Below are 22073 nucleotides of genomic sequence, written 5' to 3'. Positions count from 1 at the left end.
GGTTTGCCTTTCTTCTTATTTGCTATATGCGTGTAAATATGAAGACTCTGGCTTAAGAACATGCAGTGTTTGGCCTCTGAGAGTTTTACAAGATAAATCAGAGGTTACAAGATGCGTGAAGGACCATGAAATAAGAGAATTATCACATGTAGATTCTTTCTGTGGACTTTTCTAAACTTCTTTCTTGTGAATTTTTGCAGTTTTTTGCCTTTTTTTGGCCTTTGAGGGACAAAAATACTCTTCAATGGAACTGATGTAAGACACAGACATGTACAACTTGTGACAGACCATCACAAAAACGTAGGCGCTGCTTCATTTTTAAGCTGTTGGGAGCCACAAAAAAAAAAAAAAAAGCTGGGAACGACTAGTGTAGGCAATATCTGTGGATGCACCTGCAGTGTTGTTGTCAAATCTTCCGCTTCATAGTCAGTAACGCAGTAAGCAGCTACTTAGTGAAACTCTCACACATCTCATCTCATCTACCAGCTATATAAGGGAATAGCATTTACCAATTTCTGCACCTGCTCTCTGGGTGAGGAAATCAATGTGTTAATCTGACTGCTTTTCTTCCAGACTTGGCAACTCTGTCCCTTTATCTATCGATTCAAATCTGGCAGTCCTGTCCCCGTGATATTGATCGTGACCTGGGGCTTTGCTGGCGTAGGCACTTATCCTGCCTGAGACCCAACCTCCGATGTTGGCTTGTTTCTACTTTTTGTTTGTCTGTCTGCTTCCCTCGCTTTAGTTCTTCTTAGGTACACTTGTGAGTGCAAACACACATATGCTTTAACACACACGCTATGGCACATACAGCACGCCGAGGCATAAACAAGACATAGACGCACATATGCTCACACGTTCCCACATGCGCATATGCAAAGTCATTCACACCATACACATGCATGAACACGCAAACCGTGGATATGTCCTAACATTAGTACACACACCGCCAACACACACAGTCCTTGCTTGACAGATGGCACCTGCCAGGATGCCAAAACACAGCCCTGGGGCCCTGGCTTCCCTTAAGTGGCTATCAGCACGCAGGGAATCGGGTGAGTGAGCGAGTGGATGACTGAGTGATTCTTCTTTCATGTTGCTTTCAGGGACGTTTTCTACCAGCAATGAATTGTGAAAGCTAGGAAGACAAAAACATGATAACACAGACAAACACAGATGAACACACGCAGACACACACAAATTGGAGCCAAGAGTCAATAACGCTGTCTAGAGAAGAAGAGAGGAAAAAAATGCTTTGGAGGAAAAAACACAGAAACACACAGCGGCATCGCTTTAACAAGCCATTTGTGAAACCAGAAGACAGCAGTTTTCTCTGTTTGAACAGACAAATGGTTTCACTACCAGGCTCCCTGTTCTTCTACATTATCAGGGCAGAGCTGGTAACGTTCCCTAACATTTGTTTTCAGGGCCATTGGTCTTGCTTGTCGAGTCGCCTTTCCACACTCGGTTTCTCTGCGCGTCAGTGCTGAACAAAGAGGCTTGGTAGAAACACTTTGCCAAAGCAAACTATCATAAGCACTGACACATCCAGAGACATGCTTGTCACTTTGTTTTCTTAGGGAAAGGTTAACTTGGTTGCGCGGTTCTCGTTAAAGGCAAAGCAGGTTTATTTGTATATAGCACATTTCAAGTTAATTCAAAGTGCTTTACATTACACATAAAAGGCATTACGATAGAATGTAAAAGCAGCACAAGGTTATATAAAAGGACGCAATTAAAAAGTGTTAAATTGGAAATAAAAAATGAGCTAAAATTGAATAAGACAGATAAAACAGGAAAGTAAAAGTTACAGTGCAGTGTAAAATATTAATCAAAAGCCTCAAATTTGACTTAATAAAAGCTCAGTTCAATTCCAAATGATCAATGTAAAGTGGACCAGGGTTTTAAAGTAAGGTCAGTGGGTGTTATGTGTCACTTGTTTATGGGAGATGATGAAGGGTTGGGATGAAGGACGAAGGGGAGAAAAGCGGATAAGGTATGACATAAGTAGTTTTTGTGTGGAAATGAGAAGGTATGAGGCGTGGTCTTTGATCCTGAACCTAATTATAAAACTTCATTCAATGGATTGTATGTGTCACTTGTTTATTGGACAGAGTTTCCACAAAGTTGGAAGTTTTTTTAAAGAATCACATGGTGGGCTTGTCTGTGCTCTTTTTGCTTGTCTGTTCATTTTCTTTTTGTAGGCTTTCCACACATTATTTATTATTGGCTGTTACAGTAGATGTCGATTTTTCTTTTCACCCCTACTTTTAATGTTGGGGTTGTTTCCTGTACTCAGTTCACTGTAGTTGTTCCTGGTTCAATCTGCAAACTTATCACATCTCATCCCAACTTCTTAGATGACTCTAATAAGATGACTAAGACTCCAGTTTTCAGATATCTCAGTGCAGTTATGTGGCACTAAATAAAATAAATAACATCCAACATACTTCAGGTTCATTTTCAGAAACCTTTACACACATTCCGTCACTACATTCCGGAATCCAAAGTAACAAAGTTCAGGAAGTCACGTGTTAAAGGATAAAAGGGCTTAGAGATACACACATTTTAAAGTGACTCCTTCATTATACACAAATCATCATTTGATCTTTAAGTGCAATCGCCTGCAGGGCAGTGCATAGTCAGTCCCATTAGTTCATGCATATCTGTGTATGCATCCATAGTGGGGTTTAACTATCTAACCCACCTACTACTTACTTTTCTCAAGACAAAAATAAAACAAAGCAATCATCTCCTTGGAGCAATGTGCCTTCAATGTAAATTCTCAGTAGTCTTGACTAATTTTGTTTTAAGGGTGACGTTGAATTGAACTCACCTGTTTTGAGGCGAGAACATGTAGACAGACCACTCTTCTCTGGTTTCACACCAGTCTGGCTTGTACACCTCCATCATCTTCTGGATACGGAAACACAGACTCTGGAGGGTAGAGGAGGGAAAAAGAGATAAGAAGGATTATGAGATAATGTTAAGGATCAGATTAGCAAATAAATCAATAAGTCATCTTCCACACAAAGCTAATTTTTTGTGTTTAGAGTTCAGCTTGTTAGGGAGTCTGTAATTATTAACATAATCAGATTTTTAGTTAGAATTGCTTTAGTGCACTGTTTATCTCTCCCTATTATAGTTTTATCCATTATATATCTACTATTAAAAAGGTTCTCCATGATAAAATTAGAAGATTTTAAAGTGACTACAAAGCAACTTTAGAGGGTAAATAAACCTATTTTTCTTCCACATTTCAACATCATCTCCCATAATGAGAATAATTAATATTTTGCTTTGGTTTTCAGTCTTATCTTAGCATATTTGGGAATCCAGTGAAGAATTATCCATTTATCGACTACTAGCAGCATCCCTAAATGGAGCCACACAGCTCCTTTTTCACTTTGACAACATAAACAACAATTTTTAAAAAGTGCACATCTACTGTTTTTGCACCTATCTGCCATTTCTTCTTTATAGAGTAGTCCTGATGAATAGAGGAAGAACCACTGATATCTTAGAAAACCATTAAATTGCCTTCCACTCACATAGTCAGTCTCATCATCGAGGTCTGTCCTGTCCTTGCGTGCATTGACTTGAGGGAAAACCTCAGCAATCAAGTGGTTGTGAGGGCCCGGTGCCTTGCCATTACAGTCTCTGTGGTCCACCCCTGAACCACTACCAGCCCCAGACCCTCCAGTGATTGATCCCCCTGCCCCAGACCCGCTCCTCCTCCCAGGGTCCGGGTGGATAGGGGGAAGGCCTGGAGGCTGCCCACCGGCCCGAAGCAGCTCCGGCAGCTCCAGAGAAAGAGCCCGTCGATCTCTTCTCGCAGCGTAGTGCCTCGAGAGAAACACAGCGGGAGGTAGTGGATGATGTGGGGGTAGAGGATGGTGGGGATGGGATGGGTGGGAGAGAAGGGACTCCTGCTCTGCGGCATAGGCGTAGGAGTGGGGGGAGCGGGTGCTGTGCACACGGAGGCTGCCTCCCACCAGAGGAGCACCACCGAACACATAGCTCCTCCGGCCCAGGCTGTTTGAGCTGGACCTTAAAAGTACAATTAGGAGAAATTCAATATTAATGAATTAACAAAAGTATCAATACAGAGGAAATGATCACTATTTAATTTATTAAGCATTAAGTCATGAAGCTAATAAGAGCGTAAAACAAGAGCAAAGGTTTGATGTTTCCACGTAAGTCAGGCTTAATGAAGGTATTAAGAATTCATTAAAGCAATAGCTGAGATCAATGGCTGGAAGTCAATTTAATCGTCTACCTGCGGCTCCACGCAGAATGTGGATGGTGAGAGCGCCCCCAGTTGTGGTAATTGGAACTGCGACCGTGGCGCTAGAATAGACACACAGCAGTTCATAGTGTTTATTGATGTATTTCATATCTCCAAGACAAGAACTGAAGACAGGATAGATACTAGACAGCGAACAGTGTCTCCAACAATGCATAAATATGTCACTGCTGGAAAGATTTAAGATTTAAGAGGTTTATTGACTTATTGGACGTGGTCCCAATAATTCAGTTAAACATAGATGAAACACCAGTGTATGTGAAACAGGTACAATACATATAGAAATTAGCAGTAGATTTCATTCTGTGTCTCGCTACTTTGAGGTAGGCTGCCTTTGGACCTTTTTTATTTCAACATGAACCTGCCTGAGTTGTTTGCTATAATGAAAAGTATATCACTATCATTATAACCATTATAAAGTCCAATAAGTCAAGAAACATGAGGGTATCACCTTGAAGCATCCATCACAGTTTATACGCTAACGTCTTGGTGTACCTACAGTACATGCTGTAGTTGTGTTTTTGGTGCAATTACGGATTATCACCAACATTGTGGGTCCTCCCAATTTACAATTTTACTTCCAAATAAAGTGGTTTACATAACTGTTAGTCTGTTTATAACCTGTCTAAATCATTTGACCGATCACATTGTCTACTCCAGAGATACTACAGAAGTTAGAAAATAAGACCCCAGTTGTAATAAACAAATATAATAATTTAATTAGAATTTTTGCTGGAAATAACTAAATTAAATAAAACTTAATAAAACAGTTATGCAATCTTAGTTTAAATGTTTTTCAGTCTTTAAAATGTTGCAGGTGGCGGATTTGCAGTGAATAAACGACAAAAGCATTCTTATTACATGGATCATACTTTTTCATTGTAGTAATGTATTTTATTGTGGTTCATTTAATGTGTTATGAATTTTAATGCATGTGGTAAGAGATGCAATAAGCATCTACTGCTGCTCAGTGGTTACCAGTAGCTGTTTTACTGGGCAGAACCAGTCATTGTATTTCTATATTAATGTGAAGCAGAGTGAAAGAAAGCCTGCCTTCTATTGTAGGTCAATCATTTATGAATGAATAAATAAAGAAGTTAATGACTGAACAAATATAGTATATATTAGCTTTTTCAAATGAGATTGCAGTGTACTCAGCAGGCTGTCAACAGTTTAATATGCAAGACCCTGAGTGCCAGTTCCACTTAGAGGAACATAACCAGTTCCGTTTGTTTCCGCATGTCTCATCCTCTCAGCATGATAGACCTAATTATATGTTTTACCCATAGAAAATGTACATGTCGCTCGTCAAAGCCTGAGCCGCTGCTACATAGCAGAGAATCTATGCATCCATCTCTATAGAAGCTGTAGCGAAGCGTGTATGCTGCAGCAGCAGTTAAATAACAATGGGGTCCATACAGACCTGCACTGTAGATCACTCAAGAGGAACATTGAGTGTGTGTTTGTGTTTGTGTGTGTGTGTTTCAGACATCACCAAATTACTGTCAAGACAATTTGTTCCACACTGTATGGCATAAACTACCGACAACAGCTACTGTTGCATTATTGTATAGTCGAGCTCAAGCATATTGCATCTAATATAACTTTCTCTTATATACAATATGACTGAATATTTGTAGTTATATAAAACTATATCTACAAATTCAGCTTTTTTCCCAGTCAGTGAATACTCTTTATTGTATTATTCTTTATATTGATTTCTCTCTGTGTATAGGGCAATTTTGCTGACTCTGAACTGAGGCTAACTACTGTACCGAAAACAAAATCCACTGATCCAGAGATGTGGTCATTAAACTAAAGTGAAGTGATTGAAGGGGGCATATTGCCATCCTGAGCCCTTTTCTTATTCCTCTTTTTCCTGACCAACCCTTTAGCTTTCACCTCTGTTAATAGGCCACTGTAGAAAATGTATGTATTGAACGTTTTACTGCATATTCATATGAAAAACAGTCATGAAAATCATAAACTGTAGGTGCCAAAGAAAATAAGAGTTTCCTATGAGGTAACCCTATCAGTATTGACTCATTTTGACCTGTAGTTCATTTCCCTTCATTTCAATATGTTAAAAAGTGTGTTTTTTTCCCCCCCTGTTTCCTTATGCCTCATCACCTAAATTCAATCAAAATCCAGTCAGTTTTCTGTCCTGCTGTGTGGACAAATAAGCCAAACAAAGCAGCACAGAGCTTTCATAGAGCTGGTGTCTTGCAGCACAATCAGAATTTCACAGACATGCATCATTCCTCTAAGTTTCATCTCAGTCTAATCATCAGTTTTTGGGAAACTGTAAAAGACAATGGAACGAACAAACAACCCAACAAAAAAGATGGAACTGATTCACAGTTCAAAGAGAGACACTCCCTCTTAGAGCTGCTGTTAACCTTTGTGTCGTCCTCCCGGGTCAAATTGACCCCGTCTGTTTTGACTGTTTCTTCTTTCCTCTCTTCCTTCCTCCCTCCTTCCTTCTCTCTTTCCTTCCTTCCTCTATCTTTCCTCCCTTTCTTCTTTCCTTCCTCCCTTTATTTCCTTCCTTCTTTCCTCTGTCCTTCTTTCCTTCCTCCCTTCCTCTTTTCCTTTATCCCTCCCTCGTTCCTTTTTTCCTCCCTCCCCCCTACCTACCTTCCTTCCTTCCTTCCTTCCTTCTTTTCCTCCCTCCCTTCCTTCTTTCCTTTCCTCCCTTCCTTCCTCCCTTCTTTCCTCCCTTACTTCCTTTCTTCCCTTCTTTCTTCCTCTCTTCCATCCTTCCTTCCTTCTTTCCTTCCTTCTTCCTCTCTTCCTTCCTTCCTTCCTTTCATCCTTCCTTCCTTCCTTCCTTCCTTACTTCCTTTCTTCCTTGACTCAAGGACAACAGGAGGGTTAACACTGTAGCAAACCCTCATTCTTCATAAGCAACTATCTTGAATGTTTATTATTGCAGTGCTTTTTTTGCTCTGAGTGATGTAACTGGTGCTTTCTGATGCTAATAAACTTGTGGCATTCTAAGAGAGGAGTATGAGATCTCACAGTGAAGTGGATCTCCCACACCCACTGTGTTTAACATTATAACCTTTGAGGTAGGAGCGTTGCTAAACTACAGCTTATCATCTCTCTGGTTTTCATTCCCCTCTATCTTCTTGTCGGTGCATCACCCTCTCTGTCTATCTCCATCAACCATCTCTCGTCTCTGTTTTCCCTCTCGACTTCTCCCTTGTTGATCCTTTCCTCTCTACTTCTCTCTGTGTTTCTCTGTGCATACATACAGAAATGTAACAATTATTAGAGATGGTTGTCATGGTAACTGGATGCTGAGCCAAACCTTTAAGAACTGTTTCAATTGTTATTTCCCTCCATCTCTGTAAAAGTTTCAGTTCAATAAGCACCAAACTAGGGCATTCCTACTGTGTATGTGTGTTTCGTGGTCTACGCACATATACTGTGTAATATACAGTAGGGTTTGAATGTGGATGATTATAGAGTGCAATAATGATCTGATTTCTATTCCACCCTCTGGCCCCTGATAGCCTATGCTAATTTAATGTGTGGGGACAAAGTGGTTTGTACCTGTTAATACATTCACTGAATTTTGTCTAATCTTTCTCTAGTATGCAATGCATTATATTGTATTTGTGTAAAAGTTGTATTTGGTCATGGTGAAGGTCCCCTAATAATGATGATAATAATAACACTTTCTGAAAACTCAAGAAATTCAACATTTTCTATTAAAGTTTTTTTTTTTTCTCCATATTTATGAAAGTGGAGCTTTTGATATAAATTATAACTTATTTTTCTAATATAGCCTATAATATTTTGATTTTGATTAATGTGTTTTTACCCATTACAAAGCATCGATTGGTAAAGGATCGACAGCATGATATAGGTAATCTATGTCCATCCATGGTAATTTCACTGCTTTCATTACAAGATATATTAACGCTGAATGCTAATGCTGTTGTCAGTTGAAACTGTTGATGGCTGCAATCAAGTGCAAATTGTAAACTCATGAGCCACCAAATACTCACCATGCCTTTGGTTTACACCTCATGAATTTAATGCAAATTACTCTTTAACCTGACAAATTAAAATGAAACTTAAATATTTACTGTGATGGATTACCTATCAAGTGCCTATTTAAAGTTTTTACAAATTGATTTTCATAAACAGGTTCCTAGAAAGGAGGAAAACACATCCATCACTCTGTAAAGCTGAAAATGGTTCGTAGTGATGACTGAAATGGTTTAAAAGTAGAGGAAAAGTGTTGGACTGAATACCAGAGAGAGGGAGCGCCTCTCCAGGCTGCTCTTCCCCAGGCTCATCACGCTGCTCTTTCTAGACTCGATGGTGAAGCTTCGCCTCTCTGAGGAGTACGATCCTCTGGGACCTGAGAGGGCACCCAGCTCCAGGTGGCCATTGGGTGTCAGGGTGCAGATCCTGGGGTCTAGAGGAAGTGGACAAAAATAGAAGTTAGGAGAGTCTTTTTTTGTAGCTTTTACACTTACTGTCAATCTACAGTATCTGCTTATTTTATTTTACATCCTTTCCCCTAAGGAAATCTGAAAACCACCAGGAAACAGGCGTAAACATATATAATGGGTTATCGCCATAGGAGAAGAGAGCAATAATGGCTAGCAAGACGTCCATGTCAATTTAGTTCTATTGTCCCACAACAGGAAATTGTTTTTGCAGAAAGGCAGCATAAAAACAAAAAGCTATGCAAAAATAGAAAATACACCAAGACAATAAAGCAATTAAAAGTGCCAGAAAAATACACCCAATGGAGGCAGTAAGGATGTATGTCAAAAGTAATGGCAACAGCAACTAGAATAATAAAGATAAGATAAAGAAGCTACGCTGTGTGAGGAATCAAGAGGCTGTTTGTAATGTATTAGAATTAAATGATATCGTCAAATTAACGGAGCTCTGGAGAAAACTTTAACAAAATACTTAAAACTCAAAGCAATTCAATAGACTGGGTTTGATAATTATTCTCATTCTGGTTTATTCAGCTGTCGGGTAAATCTAGACAGATGTTTGGAGGGAGAAACATCCTAAAGCTGCTCCTGGGGATCCCAAGGTGTTCCCAGTCTAGGAGAGGGTTATGGTTATGGGTTCCCTCGAGCATGTTCTGGGTCTGCCCCCAGGGTTTCTAAGCGTTATATTTCTCTTGGTGTAAATAAATAAACTGGCTGCTTGGTGTCATTATAAAGGTAAAAACATGCTGTCAGCTCACCAGATAACTTTATGGAGTCGTGTTTCTCGCTCTCATCAAAGTTTGAGGATGAGCGGTCGTCTTCTGAGTAAGAACGATTGGCATCACCCTGGTGATAAAAAGGTGAGGGATGAAGAAAAGAAAGAGAGAGAAATAGAGACAGGGTATTATATGTGGTTCATGTTATATAGCATTATAACAGCAAATGGATTGGATGCAAGAAACCAACAGTCAACCATATTCAATGTAATCAGGATTATTCAATATTAATGTTTTAAGATTAAATCAGTAAAATCCTCAAACTGACACACATCTCCAGTGACCCCATAAAAATGGTTAAGATCCATGGGATTTCCCCTCCAGTTTTCATTATTGGAAAATCTGGAGTAAATTGGCCCAATAATCCCTCGTGTGTAACAGTTGTAGACACAGTGCAGGAGGAGTGGAGGAAGGTGAGAGCGCCGGAGGGGAAAAAGACTAACAGTGAGAGAAAAGACTGAAAGAGGCAGGAAGACAAAATGAAAGACTGACGGCTGTGTGTTTGCTTTGGCATTTCAGAAAGATCAATCAAAAGCCTTGTGATTTATGACAGTGTTTCCCCTTCAAACTCACACATCATAGTTACGCGCCATGAATATGGTAATGTCTTGATCCGTGTATGAAAACTCAACTGGGTTACTCAACCACGCTACAATTTTTCTATGATACGTCTGTGGGTTTGACAGTTGATGTCAGATTGACAGCATCATCTTCCACTGTTTCCCACTGTGATGGCTGAACTTCAGAAATGATATTGTTCTATTTAATACACCATTATTGTGTTTTGACAGTTGAAACAAACCCTTATAAATATCATAATTATTGCTTCTACAGCATAAAATAGGTTTTAAACCCTTTGAGGCTGTTTTCTGTGGTTTATTACTCCCTTTACAGTATTTACGGGCTTCTGGCATAAACACATGTCTAATATAGGCATGACATGTATTTTTTTTTTTTTTCAGCAGATGTTCGAGGACAATGTTATTATTTAAATTTTAAATTAATTTTTGTGTCCACAGGCTCTCAACACACAACATATAGCAGCAGTATAGTTAATGGATTATAATAATAATAACATTATAGTAAATAGAGAACAATGATGTCTTTGTTAAAACAATATGTACTGAAAGTATAGAACTCAGGGTTACATAGATGGACTCTGTTGCTCTGTTTTTTGTTTTTGTTTGTTTGTTTTTCATATTTCCATTTAAGATAAATATAATTTGACTTTTTACCAACATTGTTTCCCTCCTACTTTGGGTAATGTAAACAATGTTAGCATGGAGTCATTTAGTTAGCTGCGTTTTTTTTGGTCTAAATCTGATTATTATCAGATAAGACCAGAAGTCATAAGGAGCATGTTCTGTATGGTTGCTAAGGAGATTGAAGAGGGTTAATCCTTGATGAACCTCTGATGCACAGTTTTCACTAAAAAGTGTTATTGCTAATTCAGTGAAATGTGTGTGATGTTAGCATATTATGGTGTTATGATTCTGAGAAGAAGAGGCTCATTTTTTTTCTTTTTCTTTTTACATACATTTCTATGATTGGGATGAATGATTTCCTGGACAAGAATGTCATACAATCTCTGCATTGTATTTCCTATTATTTATAACCTTGAAATTACAAATGTAGTTATACATATACACAATACAATATAACTTCATAACAATGTCTTTATGTGTGTAAGTGGGCAGAAGCCTGCAGAAAAAAAAAATGCACTTACAATTGCATTGCTTCTCAAAACACACACATGTGCCTCGGCCATTAAGGATCTTTATGGCCACTAAGGACTTTAATGGCTAATCATCTTGACTTCAGTGTGTTTAAATGACATTTCAGACTGAGTTCCCTTACCTCTGCTTGAAAGCCCTCGACCAAGATGGCCACTAGCAGGTTGAAGAGGACGTAGTTCCCAAACGTCATAAGGGCCACGAAGTAAAGAGCGGCAAGAGGTGAAGTGGCCGCCATGCCGTTGTATAAAACTGCATTCCAGTCCTCCTGAGTAAGAATCTGAAAGAATTGCAAAGATACACACACACACACACACACACACACACACACACACAGGAAGTTAATAGTACAATAAGGCTGCTGTGTCACTAAACATTGATACAAATAATACATATTAAGTTTAAAGTTTAAGTTTAAAGTGTATTATGCTGCCACATATATTACTGACATAGTGGTTTATTAGCATCTAATATGTCTGAAAATATTAATCACTATCACTACAAAAATCTGATTTATAAACATGCATAGGTTTGCATCTTTAGAGCTTCAAGTGGTCAGATTTACCGTTTATAGTTTCTATGAAAATTTGTACGGAAATGTATCAGGTCTTGAGAAATAGGTGCAAGTCATCTGCATACTAGTGGAACGTCCGCTACTGCAAAGCACAATACTGCAAAGTAATGCTCTGAGATGTGTGTTTGTGCATTTGCATGTATTCTCAATCAAACATCAGTGTGATATGTTGATTACCTGGAAAACAGTGACGATGGCCCAGAGCAGAGAGTCGAAGTTCTTCCTGTCCGGTACTGTGTCTCCAGTCTCCGTCTTAAGACTGAACTTGCAGCCAAAGATGTGCATTCCCAGAATACTGCAGCACAACAGCAAGGACACAATGACTGAGCATATTATCATACTATAGTTTACACACTGGACTGATCATACCCATGGTAATTAATAAGGAAATGTATACATTAACAGAGGCATGACCATTTAAAGATCTGAATCTAAGACTTGTGCATTGGGATTTTTTAAAATATTCAGAGTTTTACGCAACAACTCTGTTATTAATTGCTTTTGTACTCTGGTTGCAACTAAATACTATCTTGGCTGTGATAAAGATAAATGTAAATGTTAAAGCCTGGTTACATAAGGTGACATCTGCTACCACGTAACACATTTAAATGTAATGAAAGGGCTCGTTTAATGTGTGGTAATTGCACACAATAGTTATATAGATGATAATTCCTTGCAGGGTATCTGACTGCCAGCTATAATAACCAGCAACTGAAAATGATGGATGTTGTTTCTTAAAGCCATCTTATTGATCACACAATTATCTTGGACTTAAATTGCAAACATGACATGGAATATTAATGGTTTAATATAGCTGGAATGTGACATTTTAAGAGCTCATAACACACTTTACATGGAAAACTAAAAGTGTATGAAATTAGTGTTTGTACTTGCAATTTTTTTTAAAGTGTGTACTGTGATTTACTCAGGGTAATTTCCTCTCACATCATTACAAGTACTGGCTCTTAAGTGAAAAGTGAAGCTGAAAGAGAGGAAAACAAAGACTGCGGCCATTGAGCGTACAATGAAAGATCCTTCTAAGCCTTCAGAGCGCTGCTTTTTCAGTGCTTGAACATCTACAAATGTCTGCTTGTTATGTCGCTTCTGTCCTTTCAGTATCTGCTTGTTAAATTCTAAGCAGATCTTCAAGTGCTTGCTATTTTGCACCAAGGGTCAATAGCAGCTGTTAAGCAGGTGCACAGGACTTTGAAAAAGACAGAAGCGAGCATGTACAAAGACAAATATAAGTAGGGGGTGCAACAATGATCTCTCTCTTGAACATTGCTGTGAGAAACTGCAATAAAACAATGAAAGAAAAAGACTGTACACCTTGGCGAGGAGAAGCCTGAACAGACCGAACGAAGAGGCCAAAATACCCAGGTACTCATTTATAATATACAGCGCATATAATTTACCTGAAGATGAAGATGAAGAGCATGAGCAGCATGCAGAAGGTGGCCACGTTGTCCATGGTCTTCATGAGGACAACCAGCTGTCTCCTCAGAGCTGGCATGAACCTCACCAGCTTCAGCACCCTCAGCAGCCTGAAGGTCCTCAGCACGGACAAACCACCGTCGGACTGGCCGACAATCTCACACACACTAGGCCGAGGGAAGCAGAGCAAAAAGACGACCAGGCCACCAAGAGATGAAAGAGAAAAAAAACAAGTTATTTAAAGGTTTAATTGACTACAATTACATACAAATGAATGCTGGTTTCTTTCCATCAGCAAGTGGTAACTTTTAAAAGCTTCTAGATTGGCTTCATCATGAAACCAGATCAAATCCTTTGTCCACTGTAAGTGCGTTTTATATTGTTCAACAGCAGGTAATAACAGCTCACGATGACTGAAAGAGTGCCGGCTATATAAATCAAATCTTCAAACTACAATTGAACTTTCAGTCGAAGCAAATCAAACTTTCTTAATGGAAACCCACGAAAAAAAGATGTTAACCCTCCTGTTGTCCTCGAGTCAAGGAAGAAAGGAAGGAAGGAAGGAAGGAAAGATGAAAGGAAGGAATGAAGGAAGAGAGGAAGAAGGAAGGAAGGAAGAAGGAAGGAAAGATGGAAGGAAGGATGGAAGGGAGGAAGAAAGAAGGGAAGGAAGGAAGTAAGGGAGGAAAGGAGGGAGGAAGGAAGGGAGGAAAGGAAAGAAGGAAGGAAGGAAGGAAGGTAGGTAGGAGGGAGGGAGGAACAAAGGAACGAGGGAGGGAGAAAGGAAAAGAGGAAGGGAGGAAGGAAAGAAGGAAGGAAAGAAAGGGAGGGAGGAAAGAGAGAGGAAGGAAAGAAAGAGAGAAGGAAGGAGGGAGGAAGGACAGACGGAAGGAAGGAAGGGAGGAAAGAAGGAACAGTCAAAACAGACGGGGTCAATTTGACCCGGGAGGACGACACGAAGGTTAAATAAAAGCTCTAAAGATTGACTAACATATAATCTCTGGTTTTATGCTATTTAATTAAATTAAAGTAGCATGTTTGGGTCATTAGCAAAATAAACCTTAAAGGTGATCTACAATACAAGAAGAGGTCATCATCAAACTCTTATTTTTGAAAGCGTCTCTGATTCTTTGGGGAAGTTGGCTTGATCTTATCTTGCGGTAATTAACGTGTCCACTTAAGAGGTTACTTTAGCTTCGGACATTATAAATAAAGCACTTGCTTAAATACTTCATGACTTTAATTACTGTTTGCTGCTGCAGAACAATAACAAAAGGGGCAAGTTTTATCTTTCCTTTTTTATGTCGTGGTGGGTATATTCATCATGAACAGGGAACCATTCTCTTGTAGACATCTGGCTTTAAAGAAATGTGTCTTCTAATGGAGGTGGCTATCAAAGGCTCCTCTCAGTGCATGAAAATAGGATCAAAATAGCATCGTCTCCGCATTGGCGAAGATTGAATAGGAGCACTTTTACAGAGCAGCTCTGTATGAATAGCTGACATTCAGATAGATGAAGAGATGGAAATTGGTAGTGGAGCGAAAGATAAGAAGACAGATGTAGATATGTTCAATCAATGTATCTTCTGTGACGCGCTGCACATTTGATCTTGTTCAGTTTTAGTAGCTTTGATGTGTATTTGATCTCAGGGTTATAATGGGGACGGCAGACAAAGGCGCTCAACCAGATGAATTGGAAAAAAACGCCAGCAGATCAAAGGCACAGCCATTCACCTGAAGCTACAGGCACACACAACAACAAAAGACAAAATGTGTTTGCTGCTGTCTGACATCCTGGCATCCAAATACATACAGGTGGTACATTTCAACCAGGTAGGACACAGATGACAAGTTGACAAAGCATGGCATGAATAATTAAAATGAAGGGTCGCTTTCCAGAGCAGTCTGGGAAAAAAAATGTATGCTTCCTGAATTTCATCAATATTTCAGAAACATCATATTTTTCTATTTTTTTGTTTTTGCAAAATACAATATAGTTAAGATAAGTATATAATATGTATTTTTAATCACTTATTAATATTTATGTATTTTTAACACTGAATAATGCACATGTGAGCTTTAAAAAAAGCAGTTTATAATTATATTGAACAGTAAAGCTATTATTTTACTCGTTGACTTTTGACCTATTTTATACAGATCAGATTATGGTGAAGGCAATATTTCGTGCCTGCAATAAGTGTATTATCACTCTTTAAAGTATACAGTCACATTTTCTTTTGGGAGAGGGGGTTTGCCTTTATTTGATAGTGGGTGGCTTAGAGGCTGACAGGGAAAAGGGAGAGAGAGAGAGAGAGGGGGGAGGGGGGGGGGGGCTATCAGCTATCAAGGCACTCCAAGTCTACAGTCACATTGAATACATATTTTGCTCACAGCATTTAAGTTGTACCTTATAATGACGATGATTCCATCAAAGACGTTGTAGGGGTTTCTCAGGTAGCTAAAAGAGCCGAAAGCAGTGATTTTGAGGATCATCTCCAAGGAAAACATGCTGGTGAAGACGATGTTGCAGATCTCCAGAACATTAGTGAGCTCGTCTGGCTGAAAGAGAACACGAGACAAGTAAAAACAGAAAGAAGATACATTAGGAATTAAATAGAAAAAAGACAAAAACAAGAGAGGAAAAGCGGAGGAAGAGAGCAAGTAAGTCTGTAGCATAGCTAATGGCCCCTTAAGGCTGTAGTCTAATGCTCATCAAACACCAGAAAACAAAGTTAAAAGGATCAACAGTGGAGGGACAGCTTTGGTATTTTTAGATTCTCACCATGAGTGAAGTTAAATGTAAATGTTGGCACAGAGAAAAATACCCATGTTGTGGTTAAAAGGATTAATCCTCTCAATGGAGGTCATTTTAGGACATTTTTTTGACTGAGCTCATAAGGATGAGAGCCACATTATGACTAGTATAACATCACAGCATGGAAACATTTCAGTGTTAACATGCTATGTTTGCATTTAGCTACAGATGATCCTTGTTATAATTACTATATTAGCATACAGTACTGTAGGCCTTTCAGCATGCATTATACATGTGATGTATTTTGGGTTTTCTCTGTCTATGAGGATGATGATGATGATGAAAATGAGTATGATGACTACTATTATTATTTTTATATACTGAATGCTGTGTTGCCAGCTATTTTCAGTGAAGAGGGCCTGCTCAAAAAGTCACTGGAGGTTATGTGTCAAACTTAAGTTGGCTCACTGGCTAACTAACTAGCTTCATCATTAGCTATCAATGTTTTTCAAGCTGCTATTATCTTATCAACTTTGTAGTATACAGACACTGGAATTAGCTCATTGCTTTAAACTTTGTGTATTTTGGTTGTGGGTTGTGTATCTTCTTAAAATGTGCCAATATTTGTACAGCTATTATAGCATGATGACAGGAAGTTGATCACATGTTTTTGAGGTAACTTGACATTAACTTACTGTAGATGTTGGACAAGTGAAAGGTTTGACCTGTCAGTGGTGCTAGATGAAAAATCACAAGCGTTGGACCTACTGATGAATAACATATGACTGGCTGATTGGTTCTAAAGAGCCATTATTGGGCACCAGTATGGCTCAAAAACGAGAAATAATACAACAAGAGAAGAGAGGAAGGTGCCAGATATATATGGAATGGAAAGCAAGGAAGAAAAAAAAGGGAAATTATTAAGGTAAGGTTCAGGGTGAGGAAATGAGAAGCAATATAACAAAAGTGGAGAGGAAATAAAATGTGAATGTGGACATTATCTGCAAGAACATCATGGTCATTTTGCTCATACATCCACAGACAACAAGCAATCCCACCTAATCAATATAGTGAGGAAATAACACTTGGGTCCAATGTCAGTCTCACACAAAACATACTACACACAGTGTGCAATGACTAGCATGGTTAACTTGCTATATTTATGGTAAGAAATGAAAAAACTCAAGGATGAGGTGTTCTGTCTCCAGCGATCTATCACTCTTGCTTCCTCATCTCTTCCCCTAGCTATCAGCTATTTTACTCACCATGGATCGAATGCTCAAAATTGATTGGTGGAAAGGGCAAGTAGGAGGACAACAGCTTTTACACACAACTGTGCTCTCTCTCTCACACACACACACACACACACACACACACACAGTCAAAGACACCAGTGCTGGTTATCTGCATCTTGTCCACGTCACTACTGTCTGCTCATTTCCAACACAGCAGCAGCAGGTAGCAGGCAAAACGATACATAACACATTTTATCATCAATTATGGATGGTGCAGATGCTGCCATTAAAGAGGTCCAACATTTCACTCCTTCCACCTTAGAGACAAACTGAAAGACTGCATGTATTATAGATCTGGGGAGTTAAACCAGTAAAGCAACTATTCATTTACAGTAAGAATGATCAATTTAACACTTGAACTTACTGCCAGTCTTTAAATCCAGTATTTTAAAAGTTTACTCAGACAGTTGAACATTAGCAGGACTTTTTTTTCTTCAATATTTTCCGGTTGTTTGTTTGTGTTGTGCTTTCCACCACCGACCTTTACAAGATATTTCGGTTTCTTTCACTTGTCGTCACTTATGAATGTGCATGAATGTCTGGCTTTTCAGCGGTACCATTTGACACTATTCAAGTAACTTCTTTGTGTTCGTCTGTCTCACTGTCTCTTCTTGCCTTAATAGAGGAGGAACACACTCACATACACACACACACACACACACACACACACACACACACACACACACACAAAGACCTAAATTCGGCGCAGTCATGAATCTGGCACATCATGATTCCACAGAGCTCCTCTATGTAACTTCAGCAATAATACTTCTGACATTTCACCGCCCAGAATCAATGAGCACTGCTTGTTTTGCATTTACATGTCTGTCAGTGTGTATGTGTGCATCTGTTTGTAGTGCAGCATGTGTGTGCGTGTTGTCAGTCCTAATGACTGTTTAGCAGTGTGAAAACACAGGCTAATGATGCGTGCCCACCAGTTTTGGTAACGATGTGACGGCTGACCGCTGTTTGTAGACCAGCTAAACAGCGCAGCAGCCTCTGGAGATCCATTACTGCTGTCTCATTACTGCAGACCTGGGTACAGAAGACTGGTGTTTTCCGCTTGGCGGATGTATGGAATAAAATAAGAAAAGTGGGGATTTGATGTCACACTAAGGACAAACACTAGTATAAGGAAAATACTTTTAAAGTGAACAAAACAAAAAAAGTTTGAGAAGCAAAACTAAGTTACTGGTAAATTAAAAGGGTTCATCTCATCTAATAAAAAGCTGCTGTGTGTAAGCTTGCAGCAGCTGGAAAAACAATGGTGGCCCTAAAACCTGCCCATTACTCTTTATCATATATCAATAACACTTTAAAGTCCATCACCAGCAATTTGCCTAACACACATTAGTGTTAGCATAAGCATTGATCTGCAACTGTAGTCAAGCACAAACAAAAGACATATTGACCGCAGTCCTTCTGTGTGTCATAAATGCATCTAACTGCTGCTCTGATCAGTATCAAACTTCACTGATATTACAATAATTCTAGTCTGTATGTTCTGTCTTTTTTCTTCCTTACTAGCAACCTTTGTGGTTGTGTACATGATGGCTGTCATCCCAGATGCAAATGTGCAAGTTGTGTCATGACTACTGAAATCTTAAAAGCTAACACACATGAGCAGCGTATAATGTGTCAGAACACCCACGCATGTCAACTTGTTGGGATATGCCACTGAGACATTCCTATCATAATTCTCCAGAAAAGCTGCAACTTTATCACATTTGCTCCGCTTGTATGAAGCAGCCGTGTGTGTGTTCCAACAGGCATCAATGAGGCTTGTCAAATGACACAATGTGGCTGTTGTGTGTTGCACATAAAAATGAGGCTGAGGCAGGTAGGTGGGCGCCATGAATCATATCTACTAACATTAAACTTTACTTTTAACCATGACTGTGATCTTTCCTGTAGTTTCACTTAGAGGTGGATTGGATAAAACTTGTATGAATCATGTTTTTAAATGTCCATATGGGTCAATTTAGTACCCATTTCATTCATCTGGTAATGAGGATCAAATGTTAAAGCTTTTTGCAACAAGCCCAGCCTTATTAGCCTTTTCCCTGCTCTAATGCTTTTAGCATCTAGTGCACAGACTCTGACCTCTGACCCCACTCATGTAATATTCCTTGGATAGTAAATAACTCAAACCCGCTGCTCTGGCATTATGCTAAAACATCAGTAATGGAATAATGACTATCATAACAATGCTAAAGCTTTTTTATGTCTCTCATTTTGTTATTTCGATAGAAGTGGTATAATTTTTTTGTTCCCTGCACTTAATGAAATCGAATCTCTCAAACAACCTTTATACTTTTCAACAGCAGCCTGATTCAAATAGCTATCTTATTAAGGCTTGTGCCCCTGGTTATTGAATTTCCAATAATCCTCAGGGAAGAGGTTGCATATATTCACAGGATAAATATTGGAAGCAGCGTTTCAGTAAGTCGTGAAATCAAATCAATTCTGTATTGCTGTCATTTGCTATTCCGATACATCAGACTGTTTTCTGTGGATTAATTGATTTTCTTCCAAACCCCAGTTTTATTTTCTCTTTTTAATGATCTGACCTACACTCATTTACAATTGTTACATGTATTTGTTTTCTACTGTTTCAATTCCCATATGACTGTCACCCCCACCTTATAATCTTAAATTGAGTAAGCGGCAGTTGTTGAATATTTTAAATGTGAACTCAGTGTTACCCACAGCATGAATTTAGTCATTTCCTTCTCTTTTAATCTTTGCATTTGGTCAGAGGAAGACATGTGGCACTGTTGTTTGATCTCTTTCCGCCACGCTGCTGCATTATTAATTCTCAAACAGCTGCTAAATTATCTGAGGTGTCTTCTCACTGGAGCAATCAACGCCATTCAGTGGGACATCTAGCCTTGTTTTGTCAGTAATGCTCCAACTAATGTTCCTTAGAAGAGAGAAGAGAGCTGACTGTCTTTGACAACTGGATGGATACTTACTAAGATGTATTGGGTTTCAATGAGGAAAAACTTGACATTTACAATATCACCATCAAATGACAATTTACTCATCTAATCTGATTTACTCCTCTAAAAAATGTGAGAGATTCTTGTCTTTCTTTGCCAAAAATTCGTTAGTTTTTCTAATCATAATGTCCATCTTTTTCCAACTGGCTGCAGGACTTGATACAGTTTTTGACTAAAATGGTTTTCAGGCTCATGGTTTAATGGTTTATTTGATCATTTGTAAAATAAAAGTCAGAGAAAAATAGTAAAATGAAATAAAACATGTACAGGTGAGGTAAAACCCACTCTGGGCTTATCTTAAAGCCTCTCCTATAAGAGATAACAACAAAATAACAACAAAAATAAACATAACTGTGATTCACCTAAATAATATTACGTACAATAAAATGAAAAAAAAAAAAAAGGAAAACAGCAAAGAATACTAAGTTAAATACAAAACAAAAGAAAAAATGATTTCCATAACTGGGCTCTTCTTCTTCTTCTTCATCTTATTGAAAACTGTCCTCAAGATGTATGGCACATTGGTAGGTATAGGTTATTTTTGTCTGAGAAATTTATGTTTGTCTGTTATTATTTGTCTAGTTGAATATTAGTGTACCTGAGAACTACAAATAATAAATATTTTAAAACTTTCCAGTAAATGTATTCCCATGTATGGCTTTATACAAAAGGTAACACTGTCACATCTTTTCAGATACATAATCCAACAGTGAAACAATCAAAAAATATATATACAATTATGAAATGTATGTGAAATGTGTTTCTTAAATTATAAGCAGCTCATGCAGCAAACTATTTTCCAGACCAGTAAATATTTAACATATGAGAGGATGCAGAATTTGTCTTTGTGCTGTTTTTTTATAGTTCTAATAAAATATATCATCATGTAGTTTGAGTAAAATATGTATTTGCTGTTGCTTAAAAACAGTGTGGGGAACATCTTAGACTCTTTCACTGGAAAACCGCTTTGTGTTGAACTTAATAAACTCTCCAAATCAGATCTGGTTGCCTGCCAAAGTAGCAGGTGGCCTAAATCATACCTGCCTGAAACCCTGAAATTTAGAAAGCAACTTGGCTCGCATTTCCCACGCTGGTTATCTAACGTTTCCAGACTGACAGAACCAGAGACCACAGGTGTAGTAGGACAGGTGGAGCCACCTCTATACATGATGGAGATCAGAGCAATGAGACAGATTAATCCTCTGATACCACTGTTCAAACAGAGGGAGGCATGACTCCAGTTCGCTAAAACAGCCTGCGGAACCGCAGACATTCCAGCTCGCTATTTCCTCCCCATTAAAGGAGCAAAGTCTCTCTCTCTCTCTCTCTCTGCCTCCGTCTGTCTGTCTCTCTCTATTTTTAGCCGCCTCTGAGATGAGAGACGACCCACCACTGCGGCGGTGGCAGAAGTGAGTGGGCGATGGTATAGCGAGAGCGAGAAATATTGATAGAAAGACAAAGAGTGCACAAAGCAGAGCCACAGAGAGGAAACTGGAAGAAGAAAAAAAAAATGGGAGGGGAGCAAAAGTTGAAAGAACGCACAGAGCATCATTTTTTCCTGTGCTCGGGGATTTTGGTGATCGTGATCTGAGCGGTGTAATAATGTTCTGGTGGTCCTGCCAACATCTTCCACGCTGACCTGAGTGCACATATGTCTGTCCTGATGACTTGTGAATCACATTATACAGGAATGGATGGAATGGCATGTAGGAAAGAGAGATGTTTGTGCAGA

General features: G+C 38.9%; 1 protein-coding gene across 1 annotated transcript in view; it reads right to left on the bottom strand.

Moving 5' to 3' along the window:
* Positions 1–22073, bottom strand: part of LOC133989474 (voltage-dependent T-type calcium channel subunit alpha-1I-like) — a 192596-nt gene that overhangs the window by 70816 nt on the left and 99707 nt on the right. The window contains exons 10-18 of the mRNA XM_062428145.1: positions 15697–15848; positions 13271–13456; positions 12033–12150; positions 11406–11561; positions 9531–9618; positions 8572–8738; positions 4280–4350; positions 3552–4050; positions 2837–2937 (exon numbers count right to left, since the gene is read on the bottom strand). Coding sequence (XP_062284129.1) covers positions 2837–2937; positions 3552–4050; positions 4280–4350; positions 8572–8738; positions 9531–9618; positions 11406–11561; positions 12033–12150; positions 13271–13456; positions 15697–15848 — 1538 coding nt within the window. The remainder of the gene's footprint in view (positions 1–2836; positions 2938–3551; positions 4051–4279; positions 4351–8571; positions 8739–9530; positions 9619–11405; positions 11562–12032; positions 12151–13270; positions 13457–15696; positions 15849–22073) is intronic.

This window comes from Scomber scombrus, chromosome 2 (assembly GCF_963691925.1).
Source record: "Scomber scombrus chromosome 2, fScoSco1.1, whole genome shotgun sequence".
Lineage (NCBI taxonomy): Eukaryota > Metazoa > Chordata > Actinopteri > Scombriformes > Scombridae > Scomber > Scomber scombrus.
This window is presented reverse-complemented; position numbering and strand designations above follow the sequence as displayed.